We start from the raw sequence: 13,876 nt of genomic DNA on the forward strand, positions 1-13,876 counted from the left end.
TAGGTCACGGTCAGTCTCTGGCACTGTCAAGTATTACTGTTTTTTCTTTTTTCCTCCTCGAGGAGGCATAGAGAAATGCATGTGTGTGAGGATAACGTGTCGGGATGGCCTAAAAGTCTGAGAGACAAATGTTAATGTTGTGGAAAGGCATGGAAATATGTGTGCATCATGCAGGATAGCTGGATTTAGATTCAGAAAATGATATAAATTGTTTTCATGAAAATTAGACCTGTGAAGAAATACCTCCTCCCAGCAGGGCTAAGTCTCTGCGTCAGAGGAGCTAGATTCGGCTCTGTCTGTGAGATATATCCTGAGTAACTTTAAAATCTTGTGACAAACTTGTGGAAGTTGGTTTTGAAAAGAACATACCAGGAGTACAGGTAAAGATTTGGGATGCTGAAATGAAAGGTTTAATAGAAGCTTAACTATGGAGAAGGCAGTGGCACCCCACTCCAGTACTCTTGCCTGGAAAATCCTATGGACAGAGGAGCCTGGTAGCCTGAAGTCCATGGGGTCACTAAGAGTCGGACACAACTGAGCGACTTCACTTTCACTTTTCACTGTCACACACTGGAGAAGGAAATGGCAACCCACTCCATTGTTCTTGCCTGGAGAATCCTGGGGACGGGGGAGCCTAGTGGGCTGTCGTCTATGGGGTCGCACAGAGTCAGACACGACTGAAGCGACTTAGCAGCAGCAGCAGCAGCTATGGAAAACAGGATAAGAACAAGAGAAAGGTATGTCATAAGCAATCTGTGAACTTTTGCTTATGGATTTAAAGGGGGAAAACATAGAAATAGACACTGTAGTACCATTGGAGAAGTGATGCCCTAGTTTAATTAGTTTTTTAATAGATTAACTTAAACTCCAGAACTTTGGCCACCTCATGCGAAGAGTTGACTCATTGGAAAAGACTCTGATGCTGGGAGGGATTGGGGGCAGGAGGAGAAGGGGACGACAGAGGATGAGATGGCTGCATGGCATCACTGACTCGATGGACGTGAGTCTCAGTGAATACCGGGAGTTGGTGATGGACAGGGAGGCCTGGCGTGCTTCGATTCATGGGGTCGCAAAGAGTTGGACACGACTGAGCGACTGATCTGATCTGATCTGATATATGATCTATGAAATTACAATTTTCTAAGAATAAAGAATAATTAGACTATGATAAAATTCACCTAATACCCATATTACATTAAACAATATTTAATCTTTCTTTCATAAATCAAAAAGTCCTTTGGTATTCTCAGTGCCATCATGGTGTACTTGAAAATAAAGGGAGAGGGGAGGCTATCTAAATTTTCAATAAATGCATGTTTGTGAAAGAAATAATTGTGTATACTTACTTAGAAACTGAAAAAAAAAACACCAAGGTTATACTTTTAGGAAGAATGTTATAAACCCATGACTATAAGACATAATTGGTTGCTAATTTTTTATATGCATTAGTCTCTTTGTTTTAAATATGTGCTTGTAAATAAAGTGAAGGCTATTTCTCCTAAGGTAGAAATTCAGATTGATCATCAACTTCTCTTCGTGCTGTAAGATTGCCTGCAGCTAGTGTAATCATTCAAAAAGACTTTCACATTATAGTGAATATTTTTAAACCTAAGGCTGGATACTACAAAGAAGTTTGTAAAACAAAGCTTCCCTATAAAGTTTAAGAATTTTGTAGTAGATTCATAATTGTAGTAAGTAGACAGAATGAATTCAATCAGTGTTTCTTAAAATGTTTCTTCTAATTAAATAGAAATTTAAATATTCAATATTTTTCAGGGTTGGAAGTTCTAAGTGATGATCCTGACTTAGTGAAAGTGGTGGAATCTTTAACTTGTGGGAAGATCTTTGCAGTGGAAATACTTGAAAAAACGGACATTCCACTGGTTGTTCTGTATGATACCTCAGGAGAAGATGACATCAACATCAATGCCACCTGCTTAAAGGCCATATGTGACAAGTCACTAGAGGTTCACCTTCAGGTACCGCCATGACCCCTGCTGTCTGTTCACACATATCACAGGAAAGAAATTCACCAGAATAGAATGTGGTACATTTTAGGTTAACATTAGATACAGACAGAATACATATGTATTGAGAAAAAAAGATAGAGGGGAGTTAAAAGTAGGGGGAAATGCCAAACCATAAAGAGTAATTGTTAAGAATTGGATTTTTATTTTATTTCTGAGTTCCTACAAAGAGCATATATTAATTTTATATGAAATTATTTTGCAAATATAAGGGAAGATAATTCAAAAGAAGGGAAAATTAGATCAGTGAAGATGTTCATTGAATTGCTAGCTTTAGCATTTTTAAAATGTGAAGAACATAAATTTCTGCAGGAAAGGACACTTTTAAATAAATTATGGAGCAGCCACTCTAAAGAATAGGATTAGGTGTTAAAAATGATTATTTTAGAAACTTCATAACAACATTGGTAAAGTATTGTTTTAATTATCAATAGAACAACAGTGAATTTCCTTCATACTTCATATTATGATTTGACTAAAAGTGGCTAAAATTAAACCTTTTCTGTTTGTTTAAAGTTACTGAAATTCACGTGGGCCATTGGCAAGGATTAGAAAGTAGACTAATAATGGGATTGATCTTTTGAGAGTTGTTTATTTTCATTTCTGTTAATATTGCAAAAATATTTATATAATAATTCTTTTTCTAAATTAATGGGACTAAGATCTTAGTATCTGGTCCCTTCCATGGCAAATAGATGGGGAAAAAGTGAAAACAGTGACAGACATTATTTTCTTGAGCTCCAAAATCACTGCAAATGGCAACCACAGCCACAATATTAAAGACGCTTGCTCCACGGAAGAAAAGCCGTGACAAAGCTAGTGTTAGTTGCTCAGTCATGTCTGACTCTTTGCGACCTCAAGGACTATAGCCCACCATGCTTCTCTGTCCATGGGATTCTCCAGGCAAGAATACTGGAGTGGGTTGCCATTCCCTTCTCCAGGGGATCTTCCTGACCCAGAGATTGAACCTGGGTCTCCCTCATTGCAGCTAGATACTTTACTGTCTGAGCCACCAGGGTAGTCTCAAATCTAGACAGCATGTTGAAAAACAGACATCGCTTTGCTGACAAAGCTCTGTATAGTCAAAGCTGTGGTATTTTTCAGTAATCATGTACAGATGTGAGAGTTGGACCATAAAGAAGGCTGAAACTGAAAGTGAAAATCGCTCAGTCGTGTCTGACTCTTTGCAACCCCATGGACTATACAGTCCATGGATTTCTCTAGGCCAGAATACTGGAGTGGGTAGCCTTTCCCTTCTCCAGGGGATCTTCCCAACTTAGAGATCAAACCCAGGTCTCCCACATTGCAGGCAGATTCTTTACCAGCTGAGCCACAAGGGAAGCCCAAAGAAGGCTGAGTGCCAAAATATTGATGCTTTTGAATTGTGGTGCCAGAGAGGACTTTCAAGAGTCCGTTGGACAGTAAGGAGTTCAGACCAATCAATCATAAAGGAAATCAACTCTGAATATTCACTGGAAGGACTGATGAAACTCCAATACTTTGGCCACCTGCTGCAAAGAGCTGACTCATTAGAAAAGACCCTGATGCTGGGAAAGATTGTGGGCAGGAGGAGAAGGGGATTACAGGGGATGAGATAGTTGGATGGCATCATTAACTCAATGGACATGAGTTTGAGCAAACTCCAGGAGATGGTGAAGGACAGGGAAGCTTAGCATGCTGCAGTGCATGGGGTCACAAAGAGTCAGATACGACTTAGCAGCTGAACAACAACAAAATTAATGGGGAGAAGATAAACCAGAGTTAAAGATATTCTTAGCCTATTAGGGGAAAGTGGTAATAATATAATATATACAAAATGTCTACTCTGTGCCTGATACAACTGAGAGCAGATACTCCTTTTGAAAGAGAGATAGCCAAACTAGTTTTTCCCATTTGCATTATGAATTTCATTCTATCCTATCTGTCCTCCTGCTTGCTTTGAAAATTGTAAAATGCAGAGAGACTTTCAGTGAACTACCTCTTCGGTAGGTAAGAGCTGCACTCTGTTCTCAAGCATGCTTGGTGTGTCCTTTGTTCCAGGTTGATGCCATGTACACTAATGTCAGAGTGACTAACATTTGCTCCGATGGCACACTCTACTGCCAGGTGCCTTGTAAGGGTCTGAACAAGCTCAACGACCTTCTGCATAAGATAGAGGAATACTTCCACTGTAAGGTATGGCTGAGCAGCATCTGTTTCCAAGATGAGTCCTAGCGTTGCAAACAAGAGGAGTCACTAAATTGTACTCTTGTAGTAAGTTTTGAACAGTTTAAGGTAGAATCTCTAAAATAGAGGGTAAGATCCCCAGACTTCAGAATTTGAAACAGAACCCCTCCCTGGTTTCTGCAGGGTAGAATGAGGATAATAAGAGTGAGTATCCACAGGGCCTGGCTCATAGAAAGTGCTCAATGACGGGTCAAGGTGCAGTTGAGGAGCCTACAGTGCAGCTGCCTGTGACTGTCGTCTTGTGCAGCTGGCTCCTCTGCCTGAACAAAGACAGAACCATGGAATTTACAAGGAGAATAAAACTTACAAGGAATCATTCCCCAAGCTCTTTATGGTCCCTGAGAGAACCTGTACCCTGGTAAATGTGGTTCTACAGTTATACTTATTAATAATCTCTTACCACCTGTAATGCAGGAGACTTGGGTTCGATCCCTGGGTTGGGAAGATCCCCTGGAGAAGGGAAAGGCTACCCACTCCAGTATTCTGGCCTAGAGAATTCCGTGGACTGTATAGTCCATGGGGTCGCAAAGAGTCGGACATGCCTGAGCCACTTTCACTTTCACTCTTAGATTGCCCTTTAATTCTAGTATCATTTTCTCTGAATCAAGATCTATAGAGGTTTTCTTTTAAGTTCCTAAAGGGATTTCCTTACCTCCATTAGGACATTGTAGTCGTAATCCACAATATGCTGTGGTTTCCAAATGACTAAACTCCTGTGCCCTTTCAACTCTGACCCCCTTACTCTGGAAGTGAACGCTTCTCTCTAACCTACAGAGCACCCCAAGGGCCTCACAGCATTTGTACGCAGCATTGTTTCAGCTGTTTGGACGTTTATTTGCTTTACTAGAGTGTAGGCTTCCTGAGGGCAGAGACTGAACCTCCCCAGGTTCTGGTAAGTACCTAATTCATTTAGGTACTGTAGTATGTTATCTAGTGTCTTACATAAAATCAGTATTCCAAAATATTTTCTGAATTGGAATAAACTTGTGTTCAGACTACAGCCTAGAATCAAGACATTAGATCTGTAACTTTACCTCTTTCTCCATTGCAGATGTCTTATAGGTATCCCAGGAGCATTACTTAAGTTTGATTTGCTAATCTATCCTGGAGAAATCTGAGACACCCAGAAGGTGGACTGTAGTTATTCATTTACATGCGTGTGCTTATTATCTATAGTGATGAAAAGCACCCTTGATAGTTCTTAGTGCCCTGGGAACTCAAGTGGAGGGAGACATTGCCTTTGGGGAGAGTAGAAACATTTACCCTGAAGGAAAGAACCAATGGCAGGTCCCCAGCTTCAAGCTACAGAGAGGAGGAGGATGAAGATACTGAACTGCCACTGATATCCACATTTGTGTTGATAACATTTCTTTTGTTTTGGAATTAAATCTTTTCTTTGAATCTGAATGTTAACAGAAGAGAAGAGGAGGCCTAATGGACAGCTAATCTAACCACCTCCCTCTCATCCAGGCTGTTCTTTTTATCAGATTCATCCTCCTCCTTTGTGTTTAACTGATGGTGCCAGAGCCTGGATGAATCATCCTGACCTCCATGCTATCATTTTTAGACGTGTTAACAGGGCTGATTTATGATCCATGTGCAAGGAAGGAGAGTAGAAACATTCACTGTAAAGGAAAGAGTAGACGGCTGCCACCAACAAGCACAGGAGGAAAAAGGCCGGAGCCCTACAAGCCAGTACACATGGCTGTGTCCGCTGCAGTGCAGGCCTCACTGGAAGTCTGACCGTGGACAGGGAGGCAGTCGACCTGCACCACAGCAGTGGTGTGGCAACGTTGCTGTGAGTAATAAGTGTGTCATGTGTTTGTGTTTTGCAGCACATGACTTCTGAGTACTTCGTTTCATTACCCTTCTGTGGGAAAGTCTGCCTCTTCCACTGCAAAGGAAAATGGCTACGAGTAGAGGTAAAATTAGTCACTTGACTGTTTTTTAAATTTAAGATGAACTATTTCAGATGTACAAACAAGATTTTTTTGTTGTTGTTCAAAAAAAAATCACCAGTTTAAGAAATGAAACATAACTATTACAGTTGACCCTGCCTGTCGGCAGCCCTTGTTTTTACTTCCTCCCCTGGGCATACCAGCTGAGTGTGGTGTTTCTCATTCCTCTTCACTGCTTTATACTTTTACTATATTTGTGTCTATACAAACACACTTTTACTATCTGTGTGTTTCAAAATAGAAATAATCAAAATACAGAAATGAATAGTATGTATAATGTTGTTCAGTTGCCCAGTCATATCTGACTCCTTGTAAACCCATGGACTGCAGCATGCCAGCCTCCCTGACCCTCACTATCTCCCAAGTTTGCCCAAGTTCATGTCCATTGCATCAGTGATGCCATCCAGCCATCTCATCCTCTGACGCCCTCATACTTACAGTAATACTTACAGTAAAAACATAAATACTTAAAGTAAAAACGTGAATAAAGTATAACTGAATGAATGTTTTAAAATTTTATATAAATCGTAAAATGTATTTTACGAAAAACAAAAGAAATGCAAAAAAGCAAAATGGCTGTCTGAGGAGGCCTTACAAATAGCTGTGAAAAGAAGAGAAGTGAAAAGCAAAGGAGAAAAGGAAAGACATACCCATTTGAATGCAGAGTTCCAAAGAATAGCAAGGAGGAATAAGAAAGCCTTCCTCGGTGATCAATGCAAAGAAATAGAGGAAAACAATAGAATGGGAAAGACTAGAGATCTCTTCAAGAAAATTAGATATACCAAGGAAACATTTCATGCAAAAATGGGCTCGATAAAGGACAGAAATGGTATGGACCTAACAGAAGCAGAAGATATTAAGAAGAGGTGGTAAGAATACATAGAAGAAGTGTACAAAAAAGACCTTCATGACCCAGATAATCTCGATGGTGTGATCACTCACCTATAGCCAGACATCCTGGAATGTGAAGTCAAGTGGGCCTTAGGAAGCATCACTACAAACAAAGCTAGTGGAGGTGATGGAATTCTAGTTGAGCTATTTCAAATCCTGAAAGATGATGCTGTGAAAGTGCTGCACTCAATATGCCAGCAAATATGGAAAACGCAGCAGTAGCCACAGGACTGGAAAAGGTCAGTTTTCATTCCAATCCCAAAGAAAGGTAATGCCAAAGAATGCTCAAACTACCACACAATTGCACTCATCTCACACGCTAGGAAAGTAATGCTCAAAATTCTCCAAGCCAAGCTTCCGCAGTATGTGAACCATGAACTTCCAGATGTTCAAGCTGGTTTTAGAAAAGGCAGAGGAACCAGAGATCGAATTGCCAACATCTGCTGGATCATGGAAAAAGCAAGAGAGTTCCAGAAAAACATCTATTTCTGCTTTATTGACTATGCCAAAGCCTTTGACTGTGTGGATCACAGTAAACTGTGGAAAATTCTGAAAGAGATGGGAATACCAGACCACCTGACCTGCCTCTTGAGAAACCTATATGCAGGTCAGGAAGCAACTGTTCGAACTGGACATGGAACAACAGACTGGTTCCAAATAGGAAAAGGAGTTCGTCAAGGCTGTATATTGTCTCCCTGCTTACTTAACTTATATGCAGAGTACATCATGAGAAACTCTGGGCTGGAAGAAGCACAAGCTGGAATCAAGATTGCCGGGAGAAATATCAATAACCTCAGATATGCGGATGACACCACCCTTATGGCAGAAAGTTAAGAAGAACTAAAGAGCCTCTTGATGAAAGTGAAAGAGGAGAGTGAAAAAGTTGGCTTAAAGTTCAACATTCAGAAGACGAAGATCATGGCATCCGGTCCCATCACTTCATGGCAAATAGATGGGGAAACAGTGGAAACAGTGACACACTTTATTTTGGGGGACTCAAAAATCACTGCAGATGGTGACTGCAGCCATGAAATTAAAAGACGCTTACTCCTTGGAAGGAAAGTTATGACCAACCTAGATAGCATATTGAAAAGCAGACATTACTTTGCCAACAAAGGTCCATCTAGTCAAGGCTGTGGTTTTTCCAGTGGTCATGTATGGATGTGAGAGTTGGACTGTGAAGAAAGCTGAGCACCAAAGAATTGATGCTTTTGAACTGTGGTGTTGGGGAAGATGCTTGAGAGTCCCTTGGACTGCAAGGAGATCCAACCAGTCTGTCCTAAAGGAGATCAGTCCTAGGTATCCATTGGAAGAACTGATGTTGAAGCTGAAACTCCCAATACTTTGGCCACCTGATACGAAGAGCTGACTCATTGGAAAAGCCCCTAATGCTGGGAGGGATTGAGGGCAGGAGGAGAAGGGGAACACAGAGGATGAGATGGTTGGATGGCATCATCGACTTGATGGACATGGGTTTGAGTGAACTCCGGGAGTTGGTGATGGATGGGGAGGCCTGGCGTGCTGCAGTTCATGGGGTTGCAAAGAGTCGGACACGACTGAGTGACTGAATTGAACTGAACCTAGGTCCAAAGACCTCTACTTACAGGGAGTGCCTGAACCCATCTACCATAATCATATGCATATTGTGCGTGTGTATGTGTATGTGTGTATGATGTATTTTGGAGGGAAAGTATTCATAATTTTCATAAGATTCTGAAAGAAGCCAACCCTAAGAAGGTAAGAATCATTGCTTTATCGAATTTTAATACAACATAGCAACATTTTGATAACTTAATTGTACTGATTTTCCCTTTTAGTAAATCTTAATCATGACCACTTCAATAAAAGCATCAGTTTTGAAATAATTATTGTCATTAATGTGAATGTGTCTTAGAAAGTCGAGATCTGGGTATATGACTAAAAGTTATGTGCTTAGCTATAAACTTTAAAGCGTGACTTGTTAAAAAGAACACAACATTATTTGAATTTTAAAGCTCTGTGCTGTCTAGTGTATAATATAGAAATGCATAAATGCTTAATTTTTAAGCCTTTTATTTTGAAATAATTTTAGACTTTTAAAAAGTTGCAAAAATATTTCAAAGAGTTCCCATATACCTTTTCCTTTTACCCACCATCGCCAGTTGATAACATCTTGTATAACCATTATCAAAACCAGGAAATTAACACTGGTACAACATTATTAACTAATCTGCAGAACATACTGACGTTCCCAGATTGTCTTCCAAATGTCCTTTTTCTGGTCCTCCAAGTTGTATTTAGTTGTCCTATCTTAGTTTCCTCTAACCTGACAGTTGCTCAGTCCTTGTTGTTTGTGGCCTTTTGAAGAATAGCAATATTTTGTAGAGTATCTCTCAACTTTAGTTTCTCCGTGTCCATTAGAACTGGACATGGAACAACAGACTGGTTCCAAATAGGAAAAGGAGTACGTCAAGGCTATATACTGTCACCCTGCTTATTTAACTTATATGCAGAGTACATCATAAGAAACGCTGGGCTGGAAGAAGCACAAGCTGGAATCAAGATTGCTGGGAGAAATATCAGTAACCTCAGATATGCAGATGACACCACCCTTATGGCAGAAAGTGAAGAGGAACTAAAAAGCCTCTTGATGAAAGTGAAAGAGGAGAGTGAAAAAGTTGGCTTAAAGCTCAGAGTTCAGAAAACTAAGATCATGGCATCTGGTCCTTCACTTCATGGAAAATAGATGGGGAAACAGTGGAAACAGTGTCAGATTTTATTTTGGGGGGCTCCAAAATCACTGCAGATAGTAATTGCAGCCATGAAATTAAAAGATGCTTACTCCTTGGAAGGAGTGTTATGACCAACCTAGATAGCATATTCAAAAGCAGAGACATTACTTTGCCAACAAAGGTCCGTCTAGTCAAGGCTGTGGTTTTTCCAGTGGTCATGTATGGATGTGAGAGTTGGACTGTGAAGAAAGCTGGGCGCCAAAGAATTGATGCTTTTGAACTGTGGTGTTGGAGAAGACTCTTGAGAGTCCCTTGGGCTGCAAGGAGATCCAACCAGTCCATTCTAAAGGAGATCAGTCCTGGGTGTTCATTGGAAGGACCGAGGCTAAAGCTGAAACTCCAGTACTTTGGCCACCTCATGAGAAGAGTTGACTCATTGGAAAAGACTCTGATGCTGGGAGGAATTGGGGGCAGGAGGAGAAGGGGACGACAGAGGATGAGATGGCTGAATGGGATCACCGACTCAATGGACATGAGTTTGAGTAAACTCCAGGAGTTGGTGATGGACAGGGAGGCCTAGGGTGCTGTGATTCATGGGGTCTCAAAGAGTCGGACGCAACTGAGCAGCTGAACTGAACTGAACTGATAATCAGGTTATACCTTTTTGGCAAATACTTTCTCATTGCATGCTCAAATACTTTAGATAAATATCTAGTATTACTTTTATTGCTATCAAATTGTGATTATCTACCTTTAGGGTAGCAGAGGTATTCATTCTCTTAATGATGCATGGAAAGGGAAAGAAAAATGATTAGTGAAAAGCAGATCCTGTGTTTAAGTGATGTATTTGCTCTTGACATTTTAACTTGTTTAACTTTAGCACATACATATTCTGAACTTATTCCATAAATCCAGCCAACTTTATTCAATGCAGAGGCCATTGCTCTCCATTTCCCTGTAGAAGTGATCAGCCTTCACTCTGTACCATCTTCCAGTCAATTTTCAGAACTGACACTTGACTTCTGCCCACACTCCATCAGAGAGCCTGTTCTTGTGAAAGCATCTTTATTATGCAGTCAAATTAGTATCTTCCAGGTCTTGTCTTTCCAAACCTCTTTGCATCAAATAGTGGTGAAACTTGAAATTCTCTTCTCACTAAAGTACCATATTATCAAATGCTAATCTTCCTTGTGATAGTCTAATGATTCTTTCTCTTATTTTTCACCCAAAACCTCCCTCCATCCCCACTTCTGAAATGTCAGTGTCAGTGTCCCCAAGTCCTGTCTTGGCTTATCAGTCTTCTTGGCCTCTTTATCCTTCTGGGTAATCCTATCTCATAGTTTCAGGTACCATTTCAGCCCTAATGACTTCCAAATTAATTTCCAGCCCCTGGTGAACTGTAGATTTAAGCAAAAAGCCAGCCCAGTTGTTCATTTCACAAACTAAGTTCTGTGTGTCTGAATCCTTACCTTTCTCCCATGTCTCTGTTTTAGTGGCACCTCCCTTTGTGCAGCCATTCAGGCTGTTTCTTAAGAGTTATCTTTGAATCCTACATCTTCCTCAGCCCTGCAATGTAACTTATCACCAAATGCTGCTGATTTTACATCTTTGTCAATTCTTGCCCAGATCACTGCAGTACCACACCGTTTCCTCTGCCTTCACCATTGTCTTCCTCAAGTCAAGCTCTGTACCACTAAGAGTGAGCAACCCAAAATGCAAATAGTAACACGTCCAGCTTATGATGAGATTTACTGTTTCCACAGCACTACTTGTTTGGTAAACTGATCTCATTTAATGTTTGCAAAACCCTATTATCCCTGTTTGTACTGATGAGGAAAGTAACTCAGCTAATAAGTAGGGTAATTGACATGTAACTGTCTGAGCCACCAGGGAAGCCCAAAACAAAATCTATCAGATCCCAAAGCCCTGGTTAGCAATTTTATAAAGTTGACCACCTCATTCTTCTACTTAAGGCTTGACATTGGCTTCTAATCTGCAGGGTGAAGTCTCAGTTCTTGAAGACATGTCTGGCTCTGCTGACCTTCCCTTTGCCTGTCTCCCAGCCTCACCTCTTGCCTTGGCTGGTCTCTCACTTGATGCTCGTATGTAACCACAATGCTTATAGTCACCACATGTGAGAAATATGTGTGTGCCTTTGCCTATCCTCTCCCCTCTATTTGAAATGTCGCAGTTAGCCTCTAACTAGACTCCTACCAATCAATCTGGTTTACTCCCATTCATCATTTAAGGTCCAGCTCTGAAAGGACATAAATTTGTGAAATTTACGAAACCAGTTTGTGAAAAAGGAAATACACGTGACTAATAAATATGATTATTTCTTTAAGTGACAAAAATTTACACAACTTAAATTATCCAAAGTGATTTGTTAGATAAGTCACAATGGATAGACTTAGGTAAAATTACATAGAAAACAAATGACATGAAATATTTTTATGAGACATTGTGTGGAAAGCAGTGAACTATGAAATAGTATCTACAAACATGTTGTAATTTTTGTAAATCTAATTTTTTGTGAGTCATAGATAAAAGACTAGACAGATAACTGTAACCTATAGTAGATGAAGAGTAATTTTTATATCATTCTTTTTAAGTATCTAAATGTTCTGTAGTGTAGGCATTTTACTGAAATAAGAAAAGTAAATTTTGGGAAAAAAAGTACCAATTCTAGGCTTTCCTTCCTACTGAAAGCTAGCTCTAACACCTGCCTCCTGCTGGGTCAGTTAACCACCCTGTGTGTTCTCATCATACCCCACGCATATCTTCATTATCACCCTTACTACAGTATAGTATGGCATGTATTTGTCTCCTCTCTCACAGCACTAGGAGCTCTTTGAAAAGGGGTGGTATATCTCTGTAGCCCAGTTATGCCTGGATATGGCAAGCATCCATACCAATGTATATATTCGGTATGTGTGCATGAATAAATGAATAGATTTTAAAATATTGTTCCATGGGACTGTTTGTGTTTATCATGTCTTAAGAGGTTTAGAAATTTATGCTATTAATCAGGCATTACCTGGGACGGTAGAAAAAGGCTTCACTTTTGGTGAATATGACTTCAGGCTGAGAGTGACCCAGTTCTTGACAGTCATCGTATTGAAAACACCACCACCATGCTTAGGTAGCAGTTGGTGCAGTTGTAGATGTGAAATCTTAGTCCAGATAACCACCCCAGTGGGGTTGTATTTGGCCAGTGTAAATGAAGAGAAAGCCTTTCAGCAGGTAAAGAATCCACCTGCAATGCAAGAGACACAGCAGACACAGATTCAATCCCTGGTTCAGGAAGATCCCCTGGAGGTGGGCATGACAACCTACTCCAGTATTCTTGTCTAGAGAATCCCATGGACTGAGGAGCCTGGCAGGCTCCAGTCCCAAGAATCATGAAGAGTTGGACAGCTGAGCAACTAAGCACAAACACACACAAATATTTAACAGTGGTAAATACCACAGTGGTATTTTAGGGGCGTATTAGGGAAAACTGGACTTCCCTGGTGGCTCAGATAGTAAAGTGTCTGCCTACAATACGGGAGACCCAGGTTCAATCCCTGGATTGGGAAGATCTCCTGGAGAAGGAAATGGCAACCCCACTCCAGTATTCTTGCCTGGAAAATCCCATGGATGGACAAGCCTGATAGGCTACAGTCCATGGGGTCACAAAGAGTCGGACACGACTGAGCGACTTCACTTTAGGGGAAACTGGGCATTTAAAGATACATCCAGAATCTTATATTGTAATGTTGCCATTTGACCACAGGTAGGTAATTATTCAGTATTCTTGGGCTTTCCTGGTGTCTCAGATGGTAAAGAATCCGCCTGCAATGAGGGAGACCTGGGTTTGATCCCTGAGTTAGGGAGATCCCCTGGAGGAGGGCATGGCAACCCACTCTAGTATTCTTGGGCTTCCCTGGTAGCTCAGCTGGTAAAGAACCCATCTGCAATGCAGGAGACCTCTGTTCAATTCCTGGGTGGGGAAGATCCCCTGGAGAAAGGATAGGCTACCCACTGCAGTATTCTGGGACTTCCCTAGTGGCTAGATGGTAAA

The 13,876-nt window shown here is 40.8% G+C and overlaps 1 protein-coding gene across 4 annotated transcripts in view; it reads left to right on the forward strand.

Annotated features, from left to right (window-relative positions):
- TDRD7 (tudor domain containing 7) overlaps positions 1–13,876 on the forward strand; it is a 104,045-nt gene that overhangs the window by 75,649 nt on the left and 14,520 nt on the right. For all 4 annotated transcript variants that reach the window (XM_015472543.3, XM_059888982.1, XM_059888981.1 and 1 more), the window contains 3 exons: positions 1,777–1,979; positions 4,068–4,202; positions 6,089–6,175. In XM_015472543.3, coding sequence (XP_015328029.1) covers positions 1,777–1,979; positions 4,068–4,202; positions 6,089–6,175 — 425 coding nt within the window. The remainder of the gene's footprint in view (positions 1–1,776; positions 1,980–4,067; positions 4,203–6,088; positions 6,176–13,876) is intronic.

The sequence above is a fragment of the Bos taurus genome, chromosome 8 (assembly GCF_002263795.3).
Source record: "Bos taurus isolate L1 Dominette 01449 registration number 42190680 breed Hereford chromosome 8, ARS-UCD2.0, whole genome shotgun sequence".
Lineage (NCBI taxonomy): Eukaryota > Metazoa > Chordata > Mammalia > Artiodactyla > Bovidae > Bos > Bos taurus.